Source organism: Pangasianodon hypophthalmus, chromosome 7 (genome assembly GCF_027358585.1).
Source record: "Pangasianodon hypophthalmus isolate fPanHyp1 chromosome 7, fPanHyp1.pri, whole genome shotgun sequence".
In the NCBI taxonomy this organism is placed as follows: Eukaryota; Metazoa; Chordata; class Actinopteri; order Siluriformes; family Pangasiidae; genus Pangasianodon; species Pangasianodon hypophthalmus.
The window spans coordinates 27,523,946-27,540,474 of NC_069716.1; the positions used below are offsets into that span (position 1 = coordinate 27,523,946).

The 16,529-nt window shown below is 40.7% G+C and overlaps 1 protein-coding gene across 3 annotated transcripts in view; it reads right to left on the reverse strand.

The window, feature by feature from the left end:
- cep290 (centrosomal protein 290) overlaps positions 1 to 16,529 on the reverse strand; it is a 43,686-nt gene that overhangs the window by 16,427 nt on the left and 10,730 nt on the right. For all 3 annotated transcript variants that reach the window (XM_053235498.1, XM_053235497.1, XM_053235499.1), the window contains 20 exons: positions 15,758 to 15,881; positions 12,320 to 12,492; positions 11,180 to 11,342; positions 10,956 to 11,056; positions 9,727 to 9,793; positions 8,555 to 8,670; positions 8,380 to 8,464; positions 8,160 to 8,293; positions 6,930 to 7,094; positions 5,379 to 5,528; positions 5,188 to 5,303; positions 5,006 to 5,108; positions 3,537 to 3,767; positions 3,057 to 3,230; positions 2,853 to 2,964; positions 1,775 to 1,980; positions 1,528 to 1,679; positions 1,325 to 1,436; positions 793 to 1,248; positions 63 to 227 (listed from right to left, as the gene is read on the reverse strand). In XM_053235498.1, the coding sequence (XP_053091473.1) occupies positions 63 to 227; positions 793 to 1,248; positions 1,325 to 1,436; positions 1,528 to 1,679; positions 1,775 to 1,980; positions 2,853 to 2,964; positions 3,057 to 3,230; positions 3,537 to 3,767; positions 5,006 to 5,108; positions 5,188 to 5,303; positions 5,379 to 5,528; positions 6,930 to 7,094; positions 8,160 to 8,293; positions 8,380 to 8,464; positions 8,555 to 8,670; positions 9,727 to 9,793; positions 10,956 to 11,056; positions 11,180 to 11,342; positions 12,320 to 12,492; positions 15,758 to 15,881 (3,105 nt within the window). The remainder of the gene's footprint in view (positions 1 to 62; positions 228 to 792; positions 1,249 to 1,324; positions 1,437 to 1,527; positions 1,680 to 1,774; positions 1,981 to 2,852; positions 2,965 to 3,056; positions 3,231 to 3,536; positions 3,768 to 5,005; positions 5,109 to 5,187; positions 5,304 to 5,378; positions 5,529 to 6,929; positions 7,095 to 8,159; positions 8,294 to 8,379; positions 8,465 to 8,554; positions 8,671 to 9,726; positions 9,794 to 10,955; positions 11,057 to 11,179; positions 11,343 to 12,319; positions 12,493 to 15,757; positions 15,882 to 16,529) is intronic.

The window sequence follows — 16,529 nt, forward strand, 5'->3', positions numbered from 1 at the left end:
ACGGATTTAAAAGCCAGCATTCATTAATATTTTTTGTGTTATCATCAAACAGCATCTTTTACGTTGTTCTGCTGCACCAGTTCCTCCTCCAGGCTGCTGATGGAGCGCTCCTGCTCAGCCACCATGTTCTTCAGATACCTGATCTCCTCCCTCTGTGCCACCAGCTCTCTGTTCTTCCTCAGCTCCTGCAGACGAGCCTCCTCCAGCTTCTTATGCCACTCGCTCACCTGTGTGGGTCAGAGAGCAGAAGAGCTGAACTCTCGGCGTTTGAGTCAACTAATCTTCTCCTTTTTAACTATAGTCAAAATGTTTGGAAGTAAATATTAAGATTTAAAAAAATGTTTTACCAAAAACCAGCCCAACATATATTACGAATAAAGTATAACTGTAGTTTTTTTTTCCAAAAATATTTGACTGATTTGAAGTTACTATCTTCGAAAAGCCTTCACACACTGTGTTTATTACATTACCTTACACTGACCAGTTTCTAACTATTTACAAAACTCCTAATTTAACTCCTACTTTAGAATCATGTATCTATGAAAACCACTGCAAAATGCAAAAACAACATAAAGAATCCAAAAATTATTTTTTTAAAAATCTACTAAAAACTGTACGCCAAGGTCTCTCCCCTGCCATTCACAGCGACACTTGCCAAACATGGGCATCTTTGTGCTCATGTATGCAGAAGAGGGTGGATATCACTAACAACTGTGTAGAATGTCGTATTAGTTCTTCATTTTTGAATCCTGCTGTGCATACCCGTCTCATCTCATGTCTCTCTTCCCATACCTTCTGAGCTCCTTTAACGTCCTTCAGTGTGGCTGTGAGCTCTTCCAGACCCTTCAGTCGGAGCTCCAGCTCCTGTGCTTTCCCCTCGGCTGCGCTGCGCTCCTCCTGCGCCCGGCGTGCCTCCTCCCGCGCCCTCGCCCTGTCCTCCTGCAGCTGCAGCATGGTGCTGGAGAACTTCTCCTGCTGGCCGAGGGGCAGTGCTCCGGAGAACCGTCTCCGCAGGGCATGCAGGGCCTGGCGGAGGTGTCGAGCGCGTTGACGCCCCTCCTGCCTCGCCTGCCACAGCGCCTGCTGCTGAGCGTCCAGCTGCTGCTCCGCCCGCAGCCTCTGAGCCTCCAGGTGGCGAAGGCGGGTGGTGTAGGCCTCCAGCCTGCTGACGGCCGCCGTCTCGCTCAGCTGCAGAGCCACGATGTGCTGATGGAGCTTCGCGATGAGGGCCTTCTCGTCACTCTGAGCCTGGTGGTAATACATTTTTATAGCATCATGTCAAAAATATTCGTGTGTAAACCGTTTTTACGTACAAGCACCTCACCTGATAGTCGAGCACCTGCCTCCTCAGACACTCCACCTCCTTTTCCCGGGACTGCTGTCTGGCTTCCAGAGCAAATACCTGCATTTTTGCTACGTCTGAAACCTCCCGCAACCTGAAGACGTCATACTCAATCAGCATCTGAGGTAGAATTACTAATTAATGAGCCGGGAAATTTGTGTCTGATCTCATGAATGGAAACTTACTTAGACACCTCTATCCTGAGCTGGGCTTCGCTTTTCTCCAGCTCAGCGATGCGGTGCCGGTCGGCGTCACTGACGTCTTTACTGACGCTGTCAGCCAGCTCGTCTCGTAGCTCACGCTCAATCCTCTGCGCCTCCAGGTTCTGCTTTGCCATCTGCACGCACACACGCACACACGCACCAAAAGCTTGACATTACCTCTATAATAACACTTCAGTAACACTTTTAATGCCCGATGAAATAGACAAACCTCGGCAAACTTGGCCTCCAGCTCAAAGTTCCGCTCCTCCACCTGTTTGAGAGAGCTCCTCATGTGCTCGTACATCTTCTGAGCATGCTCAGCTCTCTGCCTCTCATTCAGCTCCTTCATCTCCAGGGTGGTGATGCGCTTAGACACGGACACAATCTCACTGTTTGCCAGAGCTTTCGCAGCTTTATCCATACCGCTCTCTCCTCCTGAAGAAAAACACACATGATGTCGACTTCGTCTTGTCAGGGGTCCCATATTAATCAACCTTCTCGAAAGAAGACTTTTAATTTAGCATCTGGTCGTTTTTGGACTAATCCCTTCTCGTTTCACCCTCTATGTCACTGACATTCTTCCCTTTTTTTTAAATAATAGAGTTAATGTCACTGGATTTTTTAAAAGTTGAGATATTTCTTTTTTTTTATCACCAAACCATTTTGTCCTGGACTTGCTCCTTAGATTTCATGCATGTTGTTCAGTTATGTTCTCAAACAAGCTGAACTTGTAGGAACTGCACAGATGACAACTGGAAAAAGACCAGGTGATGTTTTTTGTCCAGTTTGGGTGATCCTGTGCCCACTGTAGCCTCAGATTCCTGTTCTTGGTTGACAGCGAGGAACTCGTTGTACTGTTGTAGCCCATCTGCGTTAATGTTCGACGCGTTGTGTGTTCATCGATGCTTTTCTGCTCACCACGGTTGTAAAGAGTGGTTGTTTGAGTTACCGTAGCCTTCCTGTCAGCTCTGGCGATTCTTCGCTGACCTTTCTCATCAACAATCTGCAGAACTTGATGTTTTTTGTTTTTCGCACAATTTTGTGTAAAAATTTAGAGACTACTGTCCTACGCAACAACCTGCAACAACCAGCCGAGTCACTGCGATCATATTTGTTTCCTAATTCTGATGTTTGATGTTGAACATTAATTGAAGCTGCATCATGATTTTGTGTAGATTCCTGACCTAGTATCTGAAGTAATACTATAAAATGTGGAAATGTTTAGGTGTGTGTGTGCGTGTGAATATTTACACAAGCCTACGATAAGTATGATAAGTAAGTCATGTGGCATGCATGAGGAGGTTTACCAGTGGTGTTGATGTGCTCCCAGGCCTGCTCTAGCGTGTGCAGCTTCTCCTTTGTGATCTCGAGCTCCTTGTTGATGGAACTGATGTGCTCGCGGAGGGAGACGTTCTCACCCTGAAACCAGAAATCAGACGACGGAACGCTCTCGTTACCGCTAACCAGTGCTAGAAAAAAAAAGCGGAAGAAAAACAAAACTTCGTGAAAACCTCCAAATGTTCCAGCGTGGTGGTTCTCTGAACGAGGTGGTTGTCTTTCTGGAGCAGGTCTCTGTATTTCATCGTGAGGTCGTTATACTGCTTGTTCGCTCTTTCCAGCTCTGAAGACGGGGTGCTGTCGTCGAGCGCTTTCTGGAGTGCCGCCATTTTAAACGCAGCCATCTCCTGCCACGACAATGCAGGTGTTTATAGACAAATGTACATTCATACATACATTGTGACTGAAGGCTGTCCTTCAAAAAACACAGAACGTTAATAACGAATAAAGAATATTAATTAATTGATATTACTTGATTAATATTTATTCATAAGAATATTATAGAATATTAATAGATTTATTGTTCCACTCACATTTATATACATCTTTAACTATATTTCTATAGCCTTGACAAGATCTGGTTTCTGCTTTAGATTTAACATTTAACGTCTTTAAATATATATAAAGACATGAAGAATCACACAAAGTAGCACCTTGAACCTCTGCAGGTAGCCGATTCTCTCGGTAACGGCAGCTTCCATTTGCACAGAGTCGTCCTTCAGCTTGTTGTTCTCCTTCCTCAGATGCTGCTCCTGCTCCATCAGGGTGGTGTAGCGGCGGGTCAGAGACCTCTCGTTCACTCGCAGTAATGTCGTTTTACGGGCTGCCTCGGCCACCTGCCTCTTGATCTCAGCCGGATCCTGCTGCAGAGCCTCCAGCCACAGCTGAGAATGCAGACACAAAAAAAAAAACAGAAAAATTAATTCTAAGTCTTAAATCTAAGGCCCTGTTCACACCTGGCATTATGAACGCGTCTCCAGTGACCACTTCTGATCAGATTTAATAAATTGTTTCCGCTGGAGGAAGGCTGTCACACACATTTATCATGTCAGTCTTCCGCTGCATTTATTTCCAGGCAGAAATGTCTTGCGAATCCTGTCTCGTACCCGTACGGACTGTTTCAAACGTTTTAATCATGTGGTCTGCTAACGAAACTAAAAAACAAATAAGAGATGAGACGACAAATGAAACTATGAAAAGCAGGTGCTTTTGTGTCCAGCCTAGAGGTGGAGAGCTCTACACTTCAGCATGATTTCCGAACAGTCCCGTAATCATGAGATGTTTTCCAGTTAGGGCAATGACGCAGTCGATTTGTTGGTCCGTCGCTGCTGTTCGTGACACATTGAGACGCATTCACGTTCACACTACAAATGTGATGTGGTCATATGCGTCCTAGACCACCTCCGAATGTTGTTTGAGTGATCGGATCGCAATGCGTCGTCGAGACGCATTTGAATCTGTTCACACCTGCACTTAGCGCTGTCCACTTATGATCTGATCACCCAGGACGCACGTTAATGCCAAGTGTGAATGCAGCGTAAGCGCACTTTTACACTGATTAGTCCAAATCTGAACATTTTTTCCCCTGTTATTAAATCATTTATTTTTGTAGACGCAGGAAATATTTGACTCAACCTTTTATCTGTTTTTTTTTTGTTTTTAAATATAATGAATCAGGTTGTTTTATAATCCAGTTAATCTGCAGGATTGTCTAAGACTAAGACTACTACCAAGAGTAATATTGAAATTTTCACACACTGAACATGATTAAATAAGTCAGTTCCTGTTCTCACTTAAGTAACAGCAGATATAACCTGTCATTCCCTAATCAGCCTCTCTTTTTTCTTTTTTTTTTTTTTTGAAGTTGATAAAACAAACAAACAAACAAAAAACAAACTAAATTAGCTACGTCAAGTACTTTCAATCTCAGACGCGATTGGTCCAGAGCTCATTGAGTGACATCACTTACCGAAGTAAAAAAGAAATAGGCATTTCTCTGTTTTTACAATTTTCACCCAATCCATACAATCTGAATCAGCCAATCATGAAGCATTAACCATTAAAAAAAAAATCGTAATTTTTTATTTCTGAGGCTGAAAGGAAAGATCAGAATCCGTCTTACGTTATACTCTTGGATCTTCACTGCATCCAGCTCCTTCTGCTCCTCCATTTTGGATTTCAACTCTGCAAAGCAGTCTTTCTCCTTTTTCCAGGCCTCCTTCTCACTGAAACCAAAAGCGGACGATGCTCTAGAACATTCTACGCAACATCAGTTTCAGTATTTACCCCCTGAGCAGGACAAACCTTTGGTACTCTTTGTACAGCAGTCCCTGTTGATGTCGCATGACGGCGAATTTCCTCTTGTACTCCTCCAAAGCCAGACCGTGCTGCTTACTCGACTCTTCTTTATTTCTTAACTCCTGAAAACAGGGAATAATTAAAGAATCGAGACGTGTTGTTTTGTCAGGATTAGGAGAGTTTTATTCGCAGTTTACCTGTAACAGCTGGATCATGTACTCGTTGAGAGAATTGATGACTTGTACGCTGGTTGGTGTCATTTCTTCAGGCAGAAGAAGAGGTTTAGGAGCTACAGCCATGCCTGCTGATTGCCTCACAGCCTCAGCCTCACTCGCGAAATGTGCAACCTGACCGAAAGACATATAAGAAACGACATGGACAAGTGCCTTGCATAAGTTTTCACCCCCTTGAACTTTTTTCCCCCTACATTTTGTACTATTACAACCTGGAAGAGAATTTGATCTAATTTTTACCATTTGACTTCCACGATATGTTTATATAAACTAAAACAAATACACAGAAATTTGTTAGTTGCATACACTTATATAAGGCACCATACATGGTTGAATACTCGAATCTGATTGGTCAGAAGGTGTGCATTCATTTTGTACAACCGCACGGCAATAATCAGACAGTAGTTCCGGCTGTAACACGAACAACAGGTTTATCGTAATGCGCTCGTTCTAATACGTTATTGTTTCTATAGTAACAGCTCACACACAGGGACTTGTACGGCGGATGCTCCACCCAATCTAAGACTAATAATAAATGAATTTTAAAAAAATGTGCTGTTGTTTAACAATGTAAAACGTATAATTGTTGATCTGGTGACGTTTTTGTTAGGAGACATTTATTTAAGGTTTATGAAAGGAGTCTCTGGTATCAGCGCTTTGTAATAGTCACAATGCTTTGTGAAGTTTTTAGCACAGGAAAGTCTTCAGGACAGAGAAGTTTAAACTTTCCGTTTATTGGTAAAGTGACAAGCTGCGTTTTTTTTGGGAGAGAGAGAGAGAGAGAGAGAGGGAGAGGGAGGGGGGCTGTTGAGGAAATAATCACAGCTGCAACGCAAGTGAGAACAGGCACTACCTTCACTCTCGGACGTTCCACAACATTAAAATGACACAAATGATGCTTGCGCGTTGTGCTGCAACACACCCGTCTGTTGTGTGTTTTTCCTTATTCATGCCTGGACAGGGCTTCTACTCTTTTTTTTTCTTTTTTTTTTTTTTAAGAGAAAATACTTCTTATACAAATTTTTAAAAATGGGCATACAAGTTGTTAAAGAATATTTTCTGTCACAGTCAGAAAGAAAGATTTTTCACTGTTAACATCATAACATGCACAGTTTGACCATTTCTCTTACTTGATATAATGAAATAACATCTGTGAAACCAAACGCACTAAATGTCTTCTTGGTATACAGAATTAAAAATATTTATTTTCTTGTAACGTTAAACAGCCAGGGTTGAGTACTAAAGTTTGCACACCCCAGGACAAATAACAGTCAGAAGTAAAGCTGTAACTTGAAAGTGTGAACAGGATGATGTGCTGTTCTTCAATAAATTAAAACATGTGATCATTGTTAAGTTGCTGTGGTATAAGAGGAATAAAACACTTTCACTATATATCATTATTTTCCTATAACGGTACGACCCCAAGTGTTTAGTACTCACATGACCCATATTTCCACTTTAATTAGTTGTGCTTGGTAAAGAGCTGTTTAAGAGGGAGGAGTGTGTAAGACGAACCTTTTCATTAGCCTTCATTAGCTGAGTCAGTGTGTTGGCTGCCTCTTCTCGAGCTGCCTTCATCTCCTGCCTCAGTTCCTCGTTCCTGCCGGTCAGCTGATCCAGCTGTGCTCTCAGATGTGTAATTACATCAACCTTTCCCTCTGAGTGCTTCATCTCCAGAGCCTGGGCATAAGTACACAGACACTGCTTCAGAATGAATCTAGTTCTCCAGGGATGTCACACAGATTTGCTGATGCAGCTCAACACAGGAGCGCTCCAAGGGCCGCCATCTTAGACATTCAATTACAAATCACTTTTTCCCATACCAAATCACTTTATTACGTTTATGGCATTTGGCAGACACCCTTATCCAGAGCGACTTACAATTATTTCATTTATAACACTGAGCAGTTGAGGGTTAAGGGCCTTGCTCAAGGGCCCAGCAGTGGCAGCTTGGCGGTGCTGGGATTTGAACTTTCCGAGCAGAAGTTCAACGTCTTAACTGAGCTACCACTTCCTTACTGAATCACTTTATTACCTTACTGAATCACTTTATTACCTTACTGAATCACTTTTTACTTTACTGAATCAACCTTCTTATTATGACCTTATTGATTTATGTTTTTCCTTACTGAATTATTTTTTCCTTATTGAATCAATATATTCCTTTACTGAATCACTTTTTTCCTTAACCTATTCTCCTTTCCTTTGTGAATCACTTTCTTCCCTTACTGAATCACGTTTGACCTTACAGAATCACATTTTTCACTTAAAAAAATCACTTCTTTTCCTTACCAAATCACTTTATTACTTTACTGAATCAATTTACTACCTTATTGAATCACTTTTTACTTTAGGGAATCAATTTATTACCTTATTGATTCATGTTCTTCCTTATTTTTTCCTCATTTTTTCTAATTGAATCAATTTATTACTTTACTGAATCAATTTTCTTTCCTTATTAAATCACTTTTCCTTACTGAATCGCTGTTTTCTTTAGTGAATCACTTTTTTTCCTTACTGAATCACTTTTGACCTTACAAAATCTATTTTTCTTCACTTAACAAATCATTTCTTTTCCTTACCAAATCACTTTTTACCTTATTAAATCACTTTTTATACCCTGCCAATTCACTTTTTTTTAAAAAAAAAACCTTTTCCTGCTTACTGAATCACTTTTTTCTCTTACAGAATCACTTTTACTTCATCTTTATTGCTTTAACACATCTGAAAGCTCGGCTCACTCACGCTGACAAGTCTCTCCAGGCTGGGGACGCTGATGGCCGTCTGAGTAGGAGCTTTGCTCTGCGCCTCCCGGATGGCCTGCAAAATCTCCTTCATGCCCTGCTCCAGCTGCTTGTTCTCCTTCAGCATCTCGTTCACTGCAGAGATCACAGCAGAAAGAGAATGAGCATGAATAATCCTGATCCATGGAGCTGAAATGGGGAAGCCGGGCATATACACTCACGTCTGGCTTTCAGCTGCGAGGATTCTGCTCTCTTCAGCTCCAGCTCTTTCTCTCTGCTCGTCAGTTCCTTCTGCAGGAACTCATTCTGGTGGAAAAACATATGAGAGCGGCGTGAAAATGAGTGAACAGGATTATTTTTTAGTGTTATCAACCAAATTTGTAGTTAAAAACTTACTTTTCTTCTGACTTCATCCTCATCAGCTGGTCTAAGGGTCGATCTCTCCCTGATGGACCTGCTGGGTTCCTCTACAGTTTCATCATCAAGCAGTGAACTACTGACCACCGTGATACCTACAGAGAAAACTCTACTGTCAGTATAAAGAGCTGTACACCGCTTTTAGAAAATTCTAGACATCAAACCGTTATACGTGTAACAAAGAGACTTGTATGGTGGATGTGGTACATAATAAATAATAAACAGATTAGAAAATTGCGCTTATTTAACAAAAAAAAGTGTAATTGTAGACATGGTGAACTTTTCTGTAAGGAGATGTTTAATTTACACTGATGGAAGGAGTCTCCAGTGTCAGTGTTTGTAACATGACAAGCTGGTGAGGTAATTATGTTTACAGCTGCTATAACGTAAGGGATAACGGGAACATTAAATATAACTATAAAGGGATGAAAAAGTATGAAGTGTCATCCTGTAGTAAATTAAAAATGATTATTTGGCAAATTGTTGTGGTATAAAAGGAATAAAACACTTCAATAATCAATTTTGGGGTGATAACAGTAACTTTGCTTCATCGTGCCAACCCGTTGTTGATTATTTTCCTATAACAGCATGACACGGAGTGTTTTATTCTTTCCTTATACCATGGTGTAAACGATTTTTTGGAAAGCTGATCTATTTTTATTCTTCCATAGTAATCACTCCAAACCAATTCCAAGTGTCAGAAAACACACTTTATCTTCTAAGTCGCTGTTCATATTTATTTTGTCACAACCTACAGTAGCTTTATTTACGACGACGGCGATGTATGAACAAAATGGTGTAATTATTGTTGCTGCGGCGCTTTGTGACTAGTTTGTGGCTCAATTGCTGTGAATGTGTGTGTGTGGAGTTGTGTGTAAAATAATATTCAGCTGTGTTGTTTTCGATTTCTCTCAGCTGACAGATTTCCATTCTCATTTCTACACCACTACCGTGGAAAGGAATTTTACACAGACTCATAACCACTAGATAGAAAACGTGTTCATTTAAATGACTAGTGAACAGCTGGTGAACTAACAGGCCTGTGTGTAGTAGGATTTCGGAAAAAAGCTACCGTTGAATTATGGGGTCACTGATTTGGACTCATTTGTGATTGGGGAAAAACTTTATGAAAAATAAAAGACGGTTTTGACCTTTGTCCTTCACCAGGGCACGAATACGCTGCTTGAGCTCCAGCCTTTCCTCCTCGAGACGTTCAATCTGAGAGAAAGCACATTAGAGACATCAGTTAATACAAATTATAAACGTACATAAACGTATATGCTGCCTGTACTTTCACTGAAAGATTAAAATGGTGGCTTGAGCTAACAGAACACACAGTTTGAACCCATTGGCGCCCCTTTCCACAGACAAGGTGCTTGTACTTGCTTGGACGCTAGCAAACCTTTTTTTTAACCTTATTTTCTTCTAATCTGGTAATTTTTCTAATACTTAAACACCAGCCAGCTCTCTGCTAGGATGAAGACTTGCACATGCTTCCTCTGAGACACATGAAGCCAGCCAACTGCATCTTTGTCTAACTGCTCATGCACTTGGAGGAAAGCGCTATCTGCCCTCTTCCGCACACATGGAGCTCACAGAGATGCCAATGATTGGCTAGTGTCACTGTGATTGACAGGAGACAGAGATTATGCCCCTCCCACCCAAACAACATAGTCAGTTTTGCTCTCTTGGACTCCTGGCGTTGTTGGGATTTGAACTTGCGATCTCTTAACCACAGGGCAAACACTTCTTGGTTGCACCAGTCAAGAGCTGTTCGTTATTTTCCCCATTGGTTTAAGAGTCAAACGCTTACTTAATTAAAATTAGGAGTTTCCTAAGAACAACCATGGACGATTTTTTTTTTTTAAACAATTTTTACCATCCAAAAAGAACGAATTCAGTGTGTATACACAGCGCAACAACATCACATAACCAGTTATTCCCTCTAAGACGACAGAAGCAATAAAATTCCTGAGATGCATGCTTTTAATAGCTATTTATTCTGAGATCTTAGCTACTAAAATTGAATTTTGGCAGCTTAAAATTTTTTTCCAAAAATAATCTTCATAACTTTAGTCTTAAGTTAGTCTTATTAACTGAAGTTATAATGGAGGTGTGGTTCGTGGTTCCAGATCTGCTGAATTTTGATAATTTGTTGGCCATTTTGAAGTAAAAAAAAACCAGGTCAACAGAAATATTTTATTACTAACCCGAGTAAACTTGCTTGGATGCTCTAATTCATGTATTTACAACAAAAATAAAACCCAAATTCTTACCATGTTAGACTAGACTAGAGAATAGAAGATTTCCTCAGGAAATTAAATATATTCTGTGGCAAGTTGGTGTACAGAAAATGGCTGTAAAAAGCTTTAAAGTTTACCTCCTTTAGCAGAACCTGGTTCTCCGCTCTGTACTGCCTTTGTTTCAACACCTTTGATCTCCTGAACTCGGTCAAATCCACTTCTTCTTTCTGATTTAAACCTAACAGCAAATAAGCCGTGATATAAATCAGTGAGACTTTATGCTGAGAAGGCAAAAAGAAGAGCCAGTGTAAATGATATCTTCTGTCAAGGAACATGTATATGTAAACACCATGTGACTGACCCAGGCGCCCTCTTAGCTCCTCGTTCTCGTCCAGAAGGTCGTTGATCTTCAGCTCCAGTTGGTTTATTTCTCTGGTCATGGCTTCTATCTCTCGGTCACGGATCCTGACCTGGTTTTTGCTTTCTTTGATCTCGGCTACGGCGGCTACCAGCCCATCGGTGCCCTGAAACACAACCTCGCATGTTACGACTAGGATGAAAGGCCATGCTTCTAAGAAATAGATTGTATATACGCTGTATAGCCGAGACTGATGAGTGCTGAGGTGCTTGTTGAGATCTGCACGACTGCAAAAGGAATACTCCAGCATTTTGAACGTAATCTCTCCGCTGTATCTAATGACCACGGAAAAGCAATTAGTCTTGGTTCTGTACAGATACATGCAATTGTTTCCATGTACTGAGGAAAGTCATAGCTACTGACATTCTCCTTAGGGCTTTGCGGTATCATGTGCTAGCAATAATAATAATAATAATAATAATAACGATGCTAATAATAATCACAGGGTTTTTCCTCGATCAGAACTGGTCTGCAAATGCAAATCAACCTGCCTATAGCCAGTATATTCTGTCTATAGGTGGCGTAGATTGCATTAGATTTTGTATATAGCTAGTATACTGTGTGTATAGTTGTATATTTTGTACATAGCTATTATTGCTATAATTTGCATGAAATAAATCAATAAATAAAATTTTTTTACCGTCACTGAAGGGCTGTTACCACGGTAACTTGGTTAACCGTCACCGAGCATTTCTGCGTTTATGCGTCTACTACGCGGGCAACACAAAATCTCAAATAAGTTACAAATGATGCAAATCTAGAGCTTAATTTACAAATACATTTGACTGACAACTTTACAAAAGCGCTTTACAAAAATCCTAAACGTTTATGATATGAATCTCACACGTATCTCATGAACTTTCTTATTTCAGAAAGAGGTTTTTCTTTTTTCCCCTCAGTCCAGGGCACTCATCATACTGTCTGTGGTAATCTGTCATACACTACAGACGCAGCAGACAGAGACTGAAACACATCTGTAGATCTTCTCTGAACTGGATATGATGAGACGAGGCTTAATTAAGCTACAGCGCCGTAACAGAAAGCTGCTCCTAGGTTCGAAGTGTTTGAGTTTTCTCAACTCACAGACTCATAAAGCCGAATGCGACTCAGGGTTTCGCTCAGCTCCTGGTCTTTGTGGTGGGCGTCGGACTCGGCGAGATGGGCGGAGCGTTCGGCCTGCTCCGCCCTCCGCTCTGCAGACTGCAGTTTGGCGTGCAGCTCTTCCAGTTTCCTCTGCTGTGCGTTAGAGCCCGGACCTGTGAGGAGCCATCCGCACAGTGACATTAGTGTGGGGCAGGGACTGTACACCATCATCACTGATAACAAAACCTTAAGTAGTCACGCTATACACTGCGTTCCACATTATTATGCAAATGTAATTTTTCTCTCTTTTTCCTAAATAATCTATAAAAATGATAGTTCTCATAATTTTCAAGTCATCATTAGAGTATAACTCGACTGTTTTCGAACGAACCTCCAAATCATAACGGTTTTTTTAAAAAAAAAAATCAAAACCTTAAAATGCACTGTTCCACATTATTACGCACAACAGAGTTTCAAAAAATTTCAAAAAAATTTTTATTGTTGTAAACAACTGAAAATGGTCATTAGTTAAACTGCAAGCATTTGCAGGTTATATTTGCTGAAATCAAAAACTCTTTCAATCAAAAATATCTTAACAGGCCAAATTACATTTTGACATAGGACCCCTTATTGGATAGGAGCTTCACAATTCTTGCATCCATGGAAGTTGTCAGTGTTTGGATGGTTTCTGCTGGAATTTCTTTGCAGGATGTCAGAATAGCCTCCCAGAGATGCTGTTTTGATGTGAATTGCCTCCCACCCTCATAGATCTTTTGCTTCATGATGCTCCAAAGGTTCTCAATAGGGTTGAGATCAGGGGAGGATGGGGGCCACACCATGAGGTTTTCTTGTTTTATGCCCATAGCAGTCAATGATGCACAGGTATTCCTTGCAGCATGGGATGGTGCATTGTCATGCATAAAGATGATCTTGCTACGAAAGGCACGGTTCTTTTTTTTGTACCACGGAAGAAAGTGGTCAGTCAGAAACTCCACATATTTCTCCTCCTTGCTGACGTCGCAGCCTTGTCGCGACATGGTGGCCGTTCACCAACCATCCACGACTCCATCCATCTGGACCATCCAGGGTTGCACGGCACTCATCAGTGAACAACACTGTTTGGAAATTAGTCTTCATGTACGTGTAGGCCCACTGCAGGCGTTTCTGTTTCTGAGCTTTGGTTAAGGGTGGCTGAATGACAGATTTATGCATAACTGCAACCCTCTTGAGGATCCTACACCTTGATGTTCTTGGCACTCCAGAGACACCAGCAGCTTCGAATACCTGTTTGCTGCTTTGCAGTGGCATTTTAGCAGCTGCTCTCTTAACCTGACGCATTTGTCTGGCAGAAATCTTCCTCATTGTGCCTTTATCTGCTCGAACTCGTGTGTGTTCTGAATCGGCTACAAATCTCTTTATTGTACGCTGATCACGGTGAAGTTGTTTTGAAATATCTAAAGTTGTCATACCTTCTCCTAGGCATTGAACTATTTCTCGCTTTTCGGCAGCAGAGAGATCCTTCTTCTTCCCTATATTGCTGGAAAATGGTGGTCTGCTTAATAATCTGGAACATCCATTCTTAAGTAGTTTTCCCTTTAATTGGACTCACCTTCAAACTAATTGGCACAGGTGTCTGAGATTGATTGGAGTGATTGGAAGAGCCCTGACACACATTCCCATCCATGTGTTTAAACTGACAGACAAAAAAATGACCTTTATGATCTTTAAACACAATTTGCCTAATAATGTGGAACGCAGTGTAAGAGCTACTCGCACAGACAATATTACTAATAAAAAAAAAAGAGGCATATTGAGAATGATATAAGAAGACAAGCGTGCCAGTGCTTTAATCTTGGTCAAAAATGACAGATTGTCTTTGACCAATCAGTGATCTGCACTATTTCTAGCCCCACCCATAAGGTCCTGTTTAGTACACATCTACCAGGATAAAAACGGTGGTCAAATTCAGCATCTCACAACTTCACTGTTCCAGGTTCGAGCCTAAACTCAGGTTATTGTCTGTATGGAGTTTCCTCCTGGTTCTCCGTTTTTCTCCCAACGCCCAAAAACATCCCGGTTTTCACAGAAGGCATGTACAGTGGCGTGGGCAGAACATGTGAGATCGGGTCTGCTGCGAATTCTAGACATTACTGGTCTATTGTGAAAATATTGAGTAGTATATAGTAATAGGGGTGTAACAGGACAGTACACTCTGGCCACGATTTGATTCATGATACTGGCGTCAAGATTTGATTCAATTCGATTCTCAATATATTTTGAACGAAATTTGAATGAAGACTCATGAAGAGACTCCTATTTTATTTGTGAATCATAAACAATGCATATTTTTGTCTGTATAAAACTAACTAAATAAAAATGGCTACAAACTGAGGCTTAATATTGTAAACAAAGATGTACTAAAGGTTCGCCAGGTCTTAAAAATAAATAAAGTATGACTGAACAAACAAAGACCCGAAGAAAATGCTCAACTGAAACATAATGAGCTCCGTAGCAGTGCCTGAGGCGTCATTTTAACTGAAAATAGAGCTCCAAAGTCGGCTAAAATGCCAGACTTCTGTGGCCTCTTTTTTTGACCCTGTAGATCACAGGGGCTGGTGTTGTTTGAAAGCTAATGAAGAGCTCTGTTTAGCTGTTATAATATGGTTGTGTAAGAGCTGTAGGACTCAGCGCTCGTTCATTATAATATAACTCTATGGCTTGCACAGACTGCATTAGATTCATAATTAATAAAACTCTGTAATGCATCATTACGCTCCTAGTTTACAAGACAGTGGGCTACCTTTGACTTACAGACCTTGAGTTTGACACCTGAGTATTTCAGACATCCAAATCTCAGCATCAGTTTTCAGACTTCAGGCAAAACGACATCATGCCTAAGGCTAAACTGTGTGTCAGAAGTCGTAGAAGTTTAAAGCACACCACTCTTTGGCCTCACAGACACCTTAAATCAGCCTAGGTTGGTGATTATGACCATCGCAAGGCTATTGTGTATGAAGTGCTATGTAGCTAGGGCGGATTTCAGCTTAAAAGTAGATTTAACAGAACAGACAGAAATAGGTCGTGTTGTAAATAAGGTTTTAAAAACTGAATTCATACTTGCTTTTCTTTTCAAGCACTTTTGAATGAGAAAAAATGCTTAATTCAAACACTCCAAGGACCTGTGTGAACTCTGTGTCTAAGAATGATAAAAAAAAAAAAAAACACTTTTTCCAAAACATTTTTGAATTTCCATGCTTTTCTAGGTCTACAGATAAACGCTTTTAAATTTCACATCCCAAAAAGTGTCACTGATGTCGTGTTATGCTTTTTTTTTTATTTTTTTTTTTAACACCACTCTAAAAGAAAGCTGAGTCACCGAGTTCCCAATAACAGCAAGCAATAACGAGGAAAAAGCGAAAAAGCCGTGTGATTTTATACCTTTATCTTTTTTAAGTGGCTTCTTCAGCTCCTCGATGAGCATGGCATTCTTCTCCATTTCACCCGTGTACTGCTCCATGCGCTCAGACAGCAGCTTGATCTGCTGGTCTCTCTCTTGCACCGCCTTTGAACAGCAAAACAAACAAACACACACACACATTCATATCTTCAACACACTCAGTATAACTCAAAAACAAGATTATAGTTTCTAAATTATAGAAAAAGACAGAAACAAAGGACAGTACTTTACAGATCAGTGATAAGAATGGCATTGTAATAACCAAGGCACAATTTTATTACTACTACTGAACCACAAACATCATGACCGTTGTTGCGTAAGGAGTAAAACACTTGGGGTTGCGCTGTTGTAGGAAACTAATGAACGATAGGGTGGTGGGATGAAACGGAGTTACCGTTATGACGGTAAATAAAGTTGATTATTTTCTTATAACAGCAAATTGTTAAGCATTTAAGTATTTCCTCTCATACAACAGTTTTCTAACATTTTTTAAAACTTATTAAACAACACGTTGTACTTTTTATCCGTTTATAGTAACGTTAATGTAACGTTCTGGAATGGTCGCAAAAATGACTTTATAGTAGCTATAAACAGTCGTTCCCTCACCAGCCTTTCTTTATTTTATCGATGATAACACGTCTTTTCATTTGTTTATGTAGTGTGTCCGCCGTACGAGTCCCTGTGAATGAGCTGTTGCTATAGAAACGGTAACATATTGGAACGAGTGCATTAATATAAACCTACACTGCTGTT